The 12,228-nt window shown below is 46.1% G+C and overlaps 1 protein-coding gene across 3 annotated transcripts in view; it reads right to left on the reverse strand.

Annotated features, from left to right (window-relative positions):
- The window catches only part of KIF13B (kinesin family member 13B), a 190,703-nt gene that overhangs the window by 8,555 nt on the left and 169,920 nt on the right, over positions 1-12,228 (reverse strand). For all 3 annotated transcript variants that reach the window (XM_064146678.1, XM_064146679.1, XM_064146676.1), the window contains one exon: positions 2,103-2,165. In XM_064146678.1, coding sequence (XP_064002748.1) covers positions 2,103-2,165 — 63 coding nt within the window. The remainder of the gene's footprint in view (positions 1-2,102; positions 2,166-12,228) is intronic.

A 12,228-nucleotide genomic window follows, 5' to 3' on the forward strand; every position in this document is an offset into this window, starting at 1 on the left:
TAACTGCACTCCATGAGATTAACAGCCCATTTTAGTGATGTATTACTTGGTTGTAAAGTTTACTAAATCTGATAGATCAATATCTTTTGCCAGCACATGTACTCTAAAAGATTAGGATGTCTCTAAATCTCTCTGGGAAAGAGTAGGCTGCTAATATGAAGCAAAGGTGGGGGGGGGGAACCAAAGTGGTTAGGAGGAAGTTCTTCACAGAGAGAGTGATTTGCCATTGGAATGGGCTGCCCAGGGAGGTGGTGGAGTCACCATCCCTGGGAGTCTTCAAGAAAAGCCTGGATGAGGCACTTAGTGCCATGGTCTAGTTGATTGGTTAGGGCTGGGTGATAGGTTGGGCTGGATGAGCTTGGAGGTCTCTTCCAACCTGGTTGATTCTATGATTCTATGACTCTATAGGGCTGGGTGCTAGGTTGGACTGGATGATCTTGGAGGTCTCTTCCAACCTGGTTGATTCTATGTTTCTGTGTTTGGAGTATGACAGATTTGCACCTATTTTGTGTTAACTCTCAGGTGTACATTGTTGTTTGCTCTTCAGCTCTTTGTGCTTTATCCCATCCAGTGGTTAGGTGTCCCAAGCTACAGGATTTTCACTTCATTTTGAAGCACCTTTTCCACTACACACTTGCTGAAGCAGCATTTGAAGAAAGAGGAGTTTGATTGAATTACAGGAATTTCACAAGCAAAGCTATTGCTAAGTGAAATGTAATACAGTGAGGTTTTGGGGTTTTTTTTTTGAGGTATTCCTGAGGATTAAAGCTGTATTTTTAGCTTCTCTGTGGAAAGGCTGGCACGTGGACTCTGGAGTTCTGCTCTTTCTTTGGGCTTTCCCTTTTAAGCCTTCAGATAGCGCACATTTCCTAAGACAATAAAAGCACAGTGGGAGAAAGCTGATTTGCTATTCAGAGGACTGAAGTTCTGCTGAGCTGTGAGAGATCACTGGGCCTATTTTCTCTCCAGCTTAGCAAGAACCCTTTTTTTCACACCAGTATCATGAACTGGCTGGAAATGTAAAATTGAGAATTAAGCTCAACACTCAAACTAACACACACGTTCTGTTTATTGGAAGCAGCTTGCCTTTTAAAGCAGCAAACCAGCTACATTTTAGCTGGTTAACTGCTAATGCAATCATTTGATTAAGCAGGCTTTCAAATATGAAAGTGTAACCAGTGATATAAGGGGAAATTTTACCAGGACCTGAGAAAACACAGCCACACACACTGCATTTCATCATCTCCCAGGGAAGCGACAGCAGAAGCGCAATAGGTTTCAAGTAGCTAACTCAGCAGCTGCTTTTGCCACCTCTTGTTTTCAGGCATGGGAATATGTAAATTGTTCCATACCCTCCTGGGATCATAGAATTATAGAATGGTTTGGGTTGGAAGAGAGCTCCAAAGGGGCATTCTCCACTAGGTCAGGTTGCTCAGAGCCTTTTTGAGCCTCAACTTGAATATCTCAAGATGGGGCCTCAACTGGAGGGTTGCCTCCCTGGGCAGCCTGTTCCAGTGTTCCACCACCCTCATGGTAAAGAACTGGTTCCTAACATCCAAATCTACTCTTCTCTAATTCAAAACCATTGCCCCTCATCCTCTCACTGCAGGCCTTTGTAAACAGTTCCACTCCAGCCTTCTTGTATGCCCCCCTCAGGTACTGGAAGGTGGTTATTAGGTCTCCCCAGGGGCTTCTCTTCTCCAGGCTGGAGATGTTCCATCCCCTGATCATTTTCATGGCCCTTCTCTGGACTCACTCCCCCATCAGGTCCATGTCCTTCCTGTGCTGAGGGTTCCACAGCTGAATGCAGTAATCTATATCAGGTCTCACCAGAGCAGAGGGGCAGAATCACCTCTCTGGATCTGCTGGCCATGCATCTTTTGAGGCAGCCCAAGATGCCATTTGCTTTGTGGGCTGCAAGTGCACACTGTTGGCTCATGTCCAGTTTCTCATCCACCAGCACCCCCAAGTCCCTTTCTGCAGGGCTGCTCTCCATTTCATCAGGCCCCAGCCTGTGTTGATATCTAGGATTGCCCTAGCCAAGGTGCAGGAACTTACACTTGGCTTTATGGAGCCTCATGAGACTCATGGGATGTGCTCACCTGTTTTATCTTTGCGGCACTGGCATCGGTGCTGGCAGACTGAACCATGATCCGTGGGACAGCCTGCAGGAATGAAGAGAAAAAAGATTACACAACTACAACTTATATTTGATATTTTGGAATCACAGGCAAACCCCTGTCACAAAAGGACAGGGAATTGCTGTTTTATTGCACTCTGGTGATGTAACTCTGAAGGGGTACAAACCATGACCATCAAAAATTCCTGAGTTTTAAGACAGAAGCAGCTACAAGTATAGGTTCATGGTGGACAAAGTTTTCTCCTGCATTGTCATAGAATCAACCAGGTTGGAAAAGATCTCCAAGCTCATCTAGTCCAACCTAGCACCCAGCCCTATCCAATCAACTAGACCTTGGCACTAAGTGCCCCATCCAGTCTGGTTTTGAACACCTCCAGTGACTCCACGACCTCCCTGGGCAGCCTGTTCTAATGGCAAAGACAAATCACTGAACAATCAGATACCAAAGAGATCTGAGGTCATGGTGGTCTGGCTAGGGAAATCTTCAGCTTCAGTCCACCTCCAAAGTCTTTCTCCATCTGCAGTACCTTAATCCATTTTAGCTTGTGGTATTGTTTGCTTGAACTCAGAAAAGAAGACAGAAACAAGATGAAAGAGGTCATCACCGCTGCTTGCTAGAGCAGAGACCACACATGCCATTTGCTAACCACAATGTACTGCTCTTGTGCCAACAGTTTCAACAGCATCTTTTCTGCTATAGCATGGGGCTTGATAAGAAGGCACTGACAAGAAATGTCCCTCACTTGCTCCATGTTCAGGTTTTTATGTTAAAGATTTGAGATAATCCTAAAACAGTAACAGCAAATTGTGACACCTGACTATAAATCTTAGGCTGAGAGGTTGCCTTGGGCTGTCAGGCACTGCTGACAGAGAAGACAAAGGAACCACCAAGTCAATGGAGAACCTTGGGAAAGGGCAGCATGAAGAAAAGGAGAGAAGAGAAAAAGGCAGAAATATCTCTCTTCAGCTCTCTTTAGTTAACTAATGTCACCATCCTTGGAGGGGTTTAAAAGAAGTGGAGATGTGGTGCTGAGGGACATGGTGCAGCAGTGACAGGGCAATGCTGACTTAATGGTTGGATTTCATGACCCTAAAGGTCTCTTTCAGGCAAAACAGTTCCATGAATGCAAGTGCAGGCTCATACTTGCAGGGAAAGAGCTCTTTAAAACCAACATACTGCACAATTTGGGAGCAATCTGATTTTCTCTTTTTTTCTCCAAGGGACTTGAGAACTCCTCTCTCTGTGAAGAAGAACTTTCTCTGTGAAGAACTTCTTCCTAACATCCAGCCTATACCTACCCTGGCACAACTTGAGACCATGTCCCCTTGTTCTATTGCTGGTTCCCTGGGAGAAGAGGCCACCCCCCACCTGGCTACAATGCCCCTTCAGGTAGTTGTAGACAGTAATAAGATCACCCCTGAGCCTCCTCTTCTCCAGGCTAAACAGCCCCAGCTCCCTCAACCTCTCCTCATAGGATTTGTGCTCCAGACCCCTCATCAGCTTCGTTGCCCTTCTCTGGACACCTTCCAGCACCTCAACATCCTTCTTGAATTGAGGGGCCCAGAACTGGACACAGCACTCAAGGTGTGGTCTGACCAGTGCTGAGTACAGGGGAAGAATAACCTCCCTTGACCTGCTGGCCACACTGTTCCTGATGCAGGCCAGGATGCCATTGGCTCTCTTGGCCACCTGGGCACACTGCTGGCTCATCTTCAGCTTACTGTCTACCAGTACCCCCAGGTCCCTTTCCTCCTGACTGCTCTCCAGCCACTCAGTCCCCAGCCTATAGCACTGCTTGGGGTTGTTGTGGCCAAAGTGCAGAACCCTGCACTTGGCCTTGTTAAATCCCATCCTTGAGACATTCAGGCAATGCTCATCTCTGAGATGGTTACTTCTAGAATTCCACAATCTGTTTAAAGAATGGAAGCTTTCCAGCTCAAGAGTGAGGAACTTTTCTCTTGCACCCCTTCTAAGTACAGTAAAGCAGAAATATGTCCCCAAAAGAAATAAAGGTGGGAGGAAAGAGCAGCTACTACTTTTATAGAGATTGCCAGGTATTAAACAAACCCACAATTGTTCAAGCTTAAAAACAAACAAACAAAAAAGACAAGAGGACAAAAGAGGCCAAATAGATTCACCACGGATCAATGTGGGTTTTTTTATCAGACATTAAACAACAGAAGCAGGGTCAGAGCAGGTTGCCCAGAATCATCTCCAGGTGGGTGTGAAATTTCTCCAGAGAAAGAGCCTCTAAGTCTCTATGCTCAGATGGAGCCTCCTGGGCTCCAGTTTGTGCCTGTTACCCCTTGTGCAGTCACTCAGCGCCACTGAAAAGAGCCTCGCCTCATCTTCCTGAGCCACTCTGCCTTTAGATACTGAGGAGCATTGAGAAGATCCCCTCTCAGTCTTCTCTTTTCCAGGCTAAGCAGACTCAGGTCTCTCAGCATCCTCTCAGAGAGATGCTCCAGTACCCTTAGCATCTTTGTAGACTTTGAGAGTCTAGTTTCAGTAGCTTCCCGTCTCTTGAACTGGGGAGCCCAGAACCAGGACTTCTGATGCACCACTAAGCACATCTCTCTGAGCTAAGCTGCTCAGGCAGTTCTCAATCCACCTCACTGCCCACTCACCTGACCCACACTACTAAGCTTCCCTATGAGGATGTTGTGGGAGAAGCATCAAACAGCTTGCAGAAGCTGAAGCCGACAACACCCACTGTTGTCCCCTCATCTACCCAGTTGGTTACACCATCACAGAAGACTATGAGATTGGTCAAACATGGTTTCCCCTTTGTGAAACCTTCAGTTCAATAAAAGAAAGCAGGACAGGAGGGGTTTGCTTGCTATTAAACCTGCTAACTGAAAGTACACCTCTGAAGTGGGGTTCAGAGCAAAGTGGCTGTGTTTCAGGTGCATTGTGTGATCCCTGCAGCCTTATGGGGATGTGCACTGGGGCTCCTGGAAGCAGATGGCGACACAAATCAACAAATCAGTGAAGCCTAAAAATAAGCACAGCTTCAGGGCTCATGATCCAGTGATTTTCAGATACTTCATAGTCCAGAAGTTCAGCTTCTTTTGGAATAAAGTGGAAATCTTCTAAGACAAAAGCATTAATGTGAAAACAGCTATGGTGCTGACTTGTGTTTCCAGCCAGAGATAGCTTAGAGCCAAGAGTTGTATTGAGGGACAATACAATACCTTGCAGGTATTAAGCCACCTGCAGGGATAACTGGATTGTCACAACAGTCAAGTGCTTCACTTTATCAAAGACTAGAGAGGAGAGGGATTATTAACTTTGCCATGAGGGAACTCTGCAGATTTTAGGCTTAGTAGAAACTTATCATGGTGTTTTAAAGGAGCAGAGTATTTGGCACAACAATTACTCCCTCCACTTAAACCATCTTGGAACCATGGATTGGTCTATCCTGGAAGTGCAAAGTCAAACTATTAAACATCACCTTCTAATGAAAAAAAACTCAGCAGTCATAAGGCATTAGGGCTAATCCCTAGGCAGGCACTTAGCACTTTAAACCTTTTGCAGAGGTGCAGCTGAACCTCAGTGAGAAGTCCAGGCTGTCAAATCCAGATTATCCTAGTTAAACATCTCCATGCTGCACCGCTACTAGCACTGCATTTTGGCATCTCAGGAAAGGAGCAAACACTCTCCTTGTTGCTTCCACACTACTGGAAGGTGTCCAGAGAAGGACGATGAAGCTGGTGAGGGGCCTGGAACACAAACCCTATGAGGAGAGGCTGAGGGAGCTGGGGATGTGCAGCCTGCAGAAGAGGAGGCTCAGGGCTGACCTCATTGCTGTCTACAACTACCTGAAGGGAGGCTGTAGCCAGGTGGGGTTGGGCTCTTCTGCCAGGCAAACAGCAATAGAAGAAGGGGACACAGTCTCAAGTTGTGGCAGGGGAGGTCTAGGCTAGATGTGAGGAGGAAGTTGTTGTCAGAGAGAGTGATTGGCATTGGAATAGGCTGCCCAGGGAGGTGGTGGAGTTGCTGTCCCTGGAGGTGTTCAAGCCAAGCCTGGCTGAGGCACTTAGTGCCATGGTCTAGTTGACTGGCTAGGGCTGGGTGCTAGGTTGGACTGGATGAGCTTGGAGGTCTCTTCCAGTCTGGTTGATTCTATGATTCTAATGTGGCATGACCTGATGCAGCAATGGAAACAGCCATTTTTTGGCAGACCTTGAGCTAAAGTCAGGTCAAGGCTCTCACACTGGCACTGTTAACACAACTGGATCTTTTTGCTCCAATTTCTCCCAGTATCTGTACCACCTCTGGGAAGCTGCCTGAGGTCTGGCATTATCATCCTGAGAGAAGCACTCAGAATAGGCATAAGAGAAAGTACTTAAAGATGTTTCTCACTGCCTTTTATTTCTTTTTCTCACTTAAAAAAATGAAAATAAACAGAGGAAAGAGTTTGTTTGGGGTTTTTTATCTCTCAGAACCCTTCAGTCTTACAGCCTGCAAAGGCATGAAGTCTTACAATCCAGTTGATATCAAACAGCAAAAGAAAGAAAAGCGTTACACTTTAATCATTCTTCATCAAGTTCTCCTCCTGAAAGGATGACAAAACTACAGTAGCTTTGCCAAGCCATGTTTAGAAGAACACAGAGCAAAAAAAAAGCAATTATGAGAAGTGGCACTTGCCCAACTTTGGTGTTGACAAGAAACAGATGGGCAGAAACAGCCTCACTGGGGTAGCAGGGGTAAGGAAACAAATCTCTGTTATGAAATGTAGTCAAGTTACTTGTAGGGGGAATACTGAAAACAATGTGTTTGACTAGCTTTGAAGACATTTACTGGATGGAAAATACTTCTGAATCTGGAGCCAAATTCTGTCATTAAGTGTTTGTAGATAGCCACTGCTGAACTAGATGTATTCATTTACCCCACGGCAAAACATGACCCTCTTACAGTGATAATTGTTGGCACCATTTCTCCAGCTACGCTGACAAAACAGGGAGTAAGAAGAAAGATGAAGGAAATTCGCTTTAAAGGATCTTTGAATCTTTGCAGAACACAAAATTGTCTTTTTCCTAAGAGCTGCTGCTTTCTGCAGTGAGTTTAGGAGGATTTTTGAGAGTGCAAATTCTCTGGTCAGATGAGAGGTCAGTTTGCACCCACTTGGAGGCGACCAGAAGCCATGTACTTACTGGAGATCAGTGTAATCTGACCTGGGCGAGTGTGAGGTGTGCATCTCTGTGAACCTTGTGAGTTTTAGCAAGGCCAAGTGGAAGTTCCTGCACCTGAGCTGGGGCAATTTCCACTATCAGTATAGGCTGGGGGATAAAGGGATGGAGAGCAGTCCTAAGGAGAAGGACTTGCTGGGTACTGATGGAAAAAAAAACCTGAATACAGTTTTTGCCCAGAAAGCAAATTGCATCCTAGGCTACATTAAAAGAAGCATGGCTAGCAGATTGAGGGAGGGGATTCTGTCCCTCTGCTCCACTCTGGTGAGACCTCACCAAGAGTAATGTGTACAGCTGTGCAGTCTTAACACAAAGGAGCAGGTCCACATAAGGCCACAAAAATGATCCTGGAGTACCTCTGCTGCTGTAAGGACAGGCTGAGAGAGTCAGAGTTGTTCAGCGTGGAGAAGGCTCTAGGGAGAGCTTATTGCAACATTTCAGTATTTAAAGGGGCCTGTAAGAAAGATGGGGAGAGACTGTAGCAAGGCCTGTTGTGATAGGACAAAGGGTGATGGTTTTAAACTAAAAGAGGGGAGATGCAGATGAGATCTAAGGAAGAAATTGTTTATAGTGAGGGTGGTGAAGCACTGGCTCAGGTTGTCCAGCCAGGTGGCAGAAGCCCCATTCCTGGAAACGTTCCAGGTCCAGTTGGATGGAACTCTGAGCAACCTGCTGTAGTTGAAGATGTCCCTGCTGGCTGCAGGGGATTTGAACTAGATGACCTGTAAAGGTCTCTTCCAACCCAAAGCATTCTGTGATTCTATAATCTGGAGACCTGTGCTGGTGTGTGGTGAGCTTGAGCAGGACAAGTAAATGTGTATCTTGCTCCACTCAGAGACACCAAAACCAAGCCTAAATGAGCTCTTGATCGTACCATAATATTACAAACATATAATGTCAATCTCTTCATTGAGCTCAGGAAAAAACCCAACACCTTTTGTATTTCTATGTCATTAAACATTTTGTGCAACGCCTCTGACAATGGTGACTGATGACTTCGGCACAAAGCCTTCTGCCGTCACTGGATGAAAATCCTGCAGCGTTAACACCTCATCTCCAGAAAGATCAGGGGCTCTTAACAGAGCAGACTGGGCCAGCAGGCACAAGAGTAGTCCTCCAAGCTCCAGAAATGGTGTAGCCAAGGTTACAGCTGATGCAATCCTTAAAGGGCTTTATCAGAAAACTCCCATTCCTCTTGTCTATGCTTTAACATCACAGACAAAAATGACTGAGATTGTAGCCAGGTGGAGTTGGTCACTTCTGCCAGGCAAGCAGCAGTAGAACAAGGGGACACAGTCTCAAGCTGTGCCAGGGGAGGTCTAGGCTGGATGTTAGGAGGAAGTTCTTCACAGAGCCAGGAAGAAAGGGACTTGGGGTTACTGGTAGATAATAGCTGAAGATGAGCCAGCAGTGTACTCAGGTGGCCAAGAGAGTCAATGGCAACCTGGCCTGGATCAGGAACAGTGTGGCCAGTAGGACAAAGGAGGTTATCCTGCCCTGTGCTCAGCACTGCTCAGGCCACACCTTGAGTGCTGTGTCCAGTTCTGGGCTCCTCAATTCAAGAGACTGAGTGTTGGGTTTTTTTTTGAGGTAGCTGTGCCTTAAGACCTCTTATTTCAGCTACCTGCTAACAAAAAGACATTTGAGCATCTAAGAAGTTTCTCAAGTAGGAAGGCGACCAAAATCCACTAACAAAATGCAGATTGGTCAGAGGCATTTACTTCTGCCACAGCAATGTCAAAAAGCCCAGAATCTGATATTTATAATGTCCATTTTCAATGGCAGCACCCAATGATGCCCTAAAATGTAATGTCATAGGCAATTCCTGGAGATCAGCAGAGTCAGAAGGTAAAGAACAGCAATTCTGCTTGGTGCACACCATGCAAGCCTTACCATGTTAACAAAAAAGACAAGCTTCAAGAGCCTGTACATAGTATAATTAAGCATGGATAGATGAAACTCATTCTCCATCCACCTGCATATTTTACACATGTATTTTAAACTTTCCCTCATCAGCAGCAAGGTCTAGTGAAGCTTTAAATCTTGCACACTGCAGGGCTAAGCTTTTGGAAGAAGGGGCTAAGAAAACAAGAAGCAATTCCAGCCATCAGTAAAGATTTGAATTGTTGGGGGGTTTTTATTTACAGGCTACTGGCAATTCACTGAAAGGCATCAGATAATGGAGAAAAGAGGCATTTTCTGCCTTAAAAGTATATAAACAGCTTCATCAGAAACCAATCTTTTAGGTACATAAACAGCTTCATCGGAAGCCGTTTTGCTAGTTACATAAAGAATCCTATTATGCCAAATTAATTCAATCTAACTAATTAGAGAGCAGGAAGTTCTTTCAATTATTTTATGTGCTGTCTGAGAAACACACTTGAATACGAGAGCAGATTTCATTAATTGCGGTTCATTATTCTCCAGATTAGTTACTAAACTTGCATCAGAAGGTCAAAGACAGCAATTTTGTTACCTTGGCTGGAATGTCTCTGCATTTTTGAAGCTCAGGCAACCACTGCCAATAAACAAAAACAGCACTGGGAAAGACCATTCTGGTAGGGTAACTTTTGTGTGTGCTTGCCTACTTGAAGGTCGGTGCCAGCCTAAGCAGCAGCACCTGACTGAAAGAAAAAGCTGCTGAAATAAAAGATGGTCTTTTCAGCGCCAGTGATCAGAACTCCACCTTCTGTTTACTTGCACAGGATCAGATCTGGGAGTCCATCCACATGGAATGCTGCTTGGTCACAATGAACTTCAGTAATAAACTTGAGAAAAGGTTAAGTGCTGGCTCCCTTGGAGGTGATGCTCAAAAGCACTAATCAGAGTATCACAGTATCATCAGGGTTGGAAGAGACCTCACAGATCATCAAGTCCAACCCTTTACCACAGAGCTCAAGGCCAGACCATGGCACCAAGTGCCACGTCCAATCCTGCCTTGAACAGCTCCAGGGACAGTGACTCCACCACCTCCCCGGGCAGCCCATTCCAGTGTCCAATGACTCTCTCAGTGAAGAACTTTCTCCTCACCTCCAGCCTAAATCTCCCCTGGCACAGCCTGAGGCTGTGTCCTCTCGTTCTGGTGCTGGCCACCTGAGAGAAGAGAGCAACCTCCTCCTGGCCACAACCACCCCTCAGGTAGTTGTAGACAGCAATAAGGTCCCCCCTGAGCCTCCTCTTCTCCAGGCTAACCAATCCCAGCTCCCTCAGCCTCTCCTCGTAGGGCTGTGCTCAAGGCCTCTCCCCAGCCTCGTCGCCCTTCTCTGGACACGCTCAAGCATCTCAACGTCCCTTCTAAACGGGGGGGCCCAGAACTGAACACAGCACTCAAGGTGTGGTCTAACCAGTGCAGAGTACAGGGGCAGAATGACCTCCCTGCTCCTGCTGACCACACCATTCCTGATGCAGGCCAGGATACCAGCTTAGCCGTGAGACCCTGCTTACGAGGCACAGCAAAATCAATCTGATGCTTGCTGCAGAGTTGTATGGCCAGCTAACCCTGGCAGTTTCATTACTGAAGCACTATAGAATGGTCTGGGTGGTTGGAAGGGATCTCCAAAGGTCATCTGGTCCAACTACCTCTGCAGTAAGCAAGGGCACCCTCAACTAGATCAGGTTGCCCAGAACCCAGTCGAGCCTCACCTTGAACACCTCCAGGCATGGGGACCCAAGCATCTCCCTGGGCAATTTAATCCAACAGCTGGGCCAGCCATCTAGTTCAAGATGGTCCACCAGTATTTTTCCAGAAGGGGTTTTAATTACATTAGATAATTAAGGACTTGCAAATAATACCACAGATAAGCACTGAAAAGAGAGCTTGAGAAGAACTTTGAAAAATGTCTTCCACTGTAGCTGGAGAAAGTAATAAACTGATCCACTTAGCTTTATGGTATTTATGTTCAATACTTACCATGTATCTGCTTGTTTGCTTTTAGCTGTAAAAGGATGATTTAGATCTTTCCATTTGCTTTGAAAAGCATTCCTTTGGTCACTTCTGTTCCTGAACCTAGCTCTCCCAATTTGTTATTTCAGCAACACAAGTCCATCAGTTCCTGGGTAGGGGTCAGATTCCTTTGCAGTTACAGCTGAAATATCCTTTTGGCTTTGCCTCCCCCTTATACTTTTTTGTAGTTCTCTGCCTACTCTCACTTTGCACGTTTATGTCCCCTGCCACTGTGTATTGAAGTTTTATTCTTCCCCAGAACAAAGATGCATTGTCCTGTATTTTCTGAGGCTCAGAAATATCATTTTTTGTGTCCTCTCCATGGCGTGGTTTACTACAGTTATGCAAGAATTCCTAGCTTGCTGTCTTCCTCTGCCAGGTTAGCAGTGAGGTGTTAAAGCCAGCTGTCAAACAGTGACCATCAGCAGCCCCACTGTCCCCCCAGTACATCACTGCTGTCTCCAACTACCTGAAGGGAGGCTGTAGCCAGGTGGGGGTTGGTCTCTTCTTGCAGACAACCAGCAACAGAAGAAAGGGACACAGTCTCAAGTTGTGGCAGGGGAGGTCTAGGCTGGATGTTAGGAGGAAGTTGTTGTCAGAGAGAGTGATTGGCATTGGAATGGGCTGCCCAGGGAGGTGGTGGAGTCTCTGTGCCTGGAGGTGTTGAAGCCAAGCCTGGCTGAGGCACTTAGTGCCATGGTCTGGTTGCTTGGCTAGGGCTGGGTGCTAGGTTGGACTGGATGAGCTTGGAGGTCTCTTCCAACCTGGCTGATTCTATGATTGATTTAAATTCTTCTGGCCACATTTGCATCATTATAAAGAAACAGCAAGAAAGATGATGAGACATGATATTTATGAGCTTCACAGTCCTGCCACAACACACAGCATGTATTTGTAGTGCAGCACAGAAGTTGTAGCTATTTCTGTAGCAGTTCCTTCACTTTTAGCTTGC

This window comes from Pogoniulus pusillus, chromosome 7, assembly GCF_015220805.1.
Source record: "Pogoniulus pusillus isolate bPogPus1 chromosome 7, bPogPus1.pri, whole genome shotgun sequence".
Lineage (NCBI taxonomy): Eukaryota > Metazoa > Chordata > Aves > Piciformes > Lybiidae > Pogoniulus > Pogoniulus pusillus.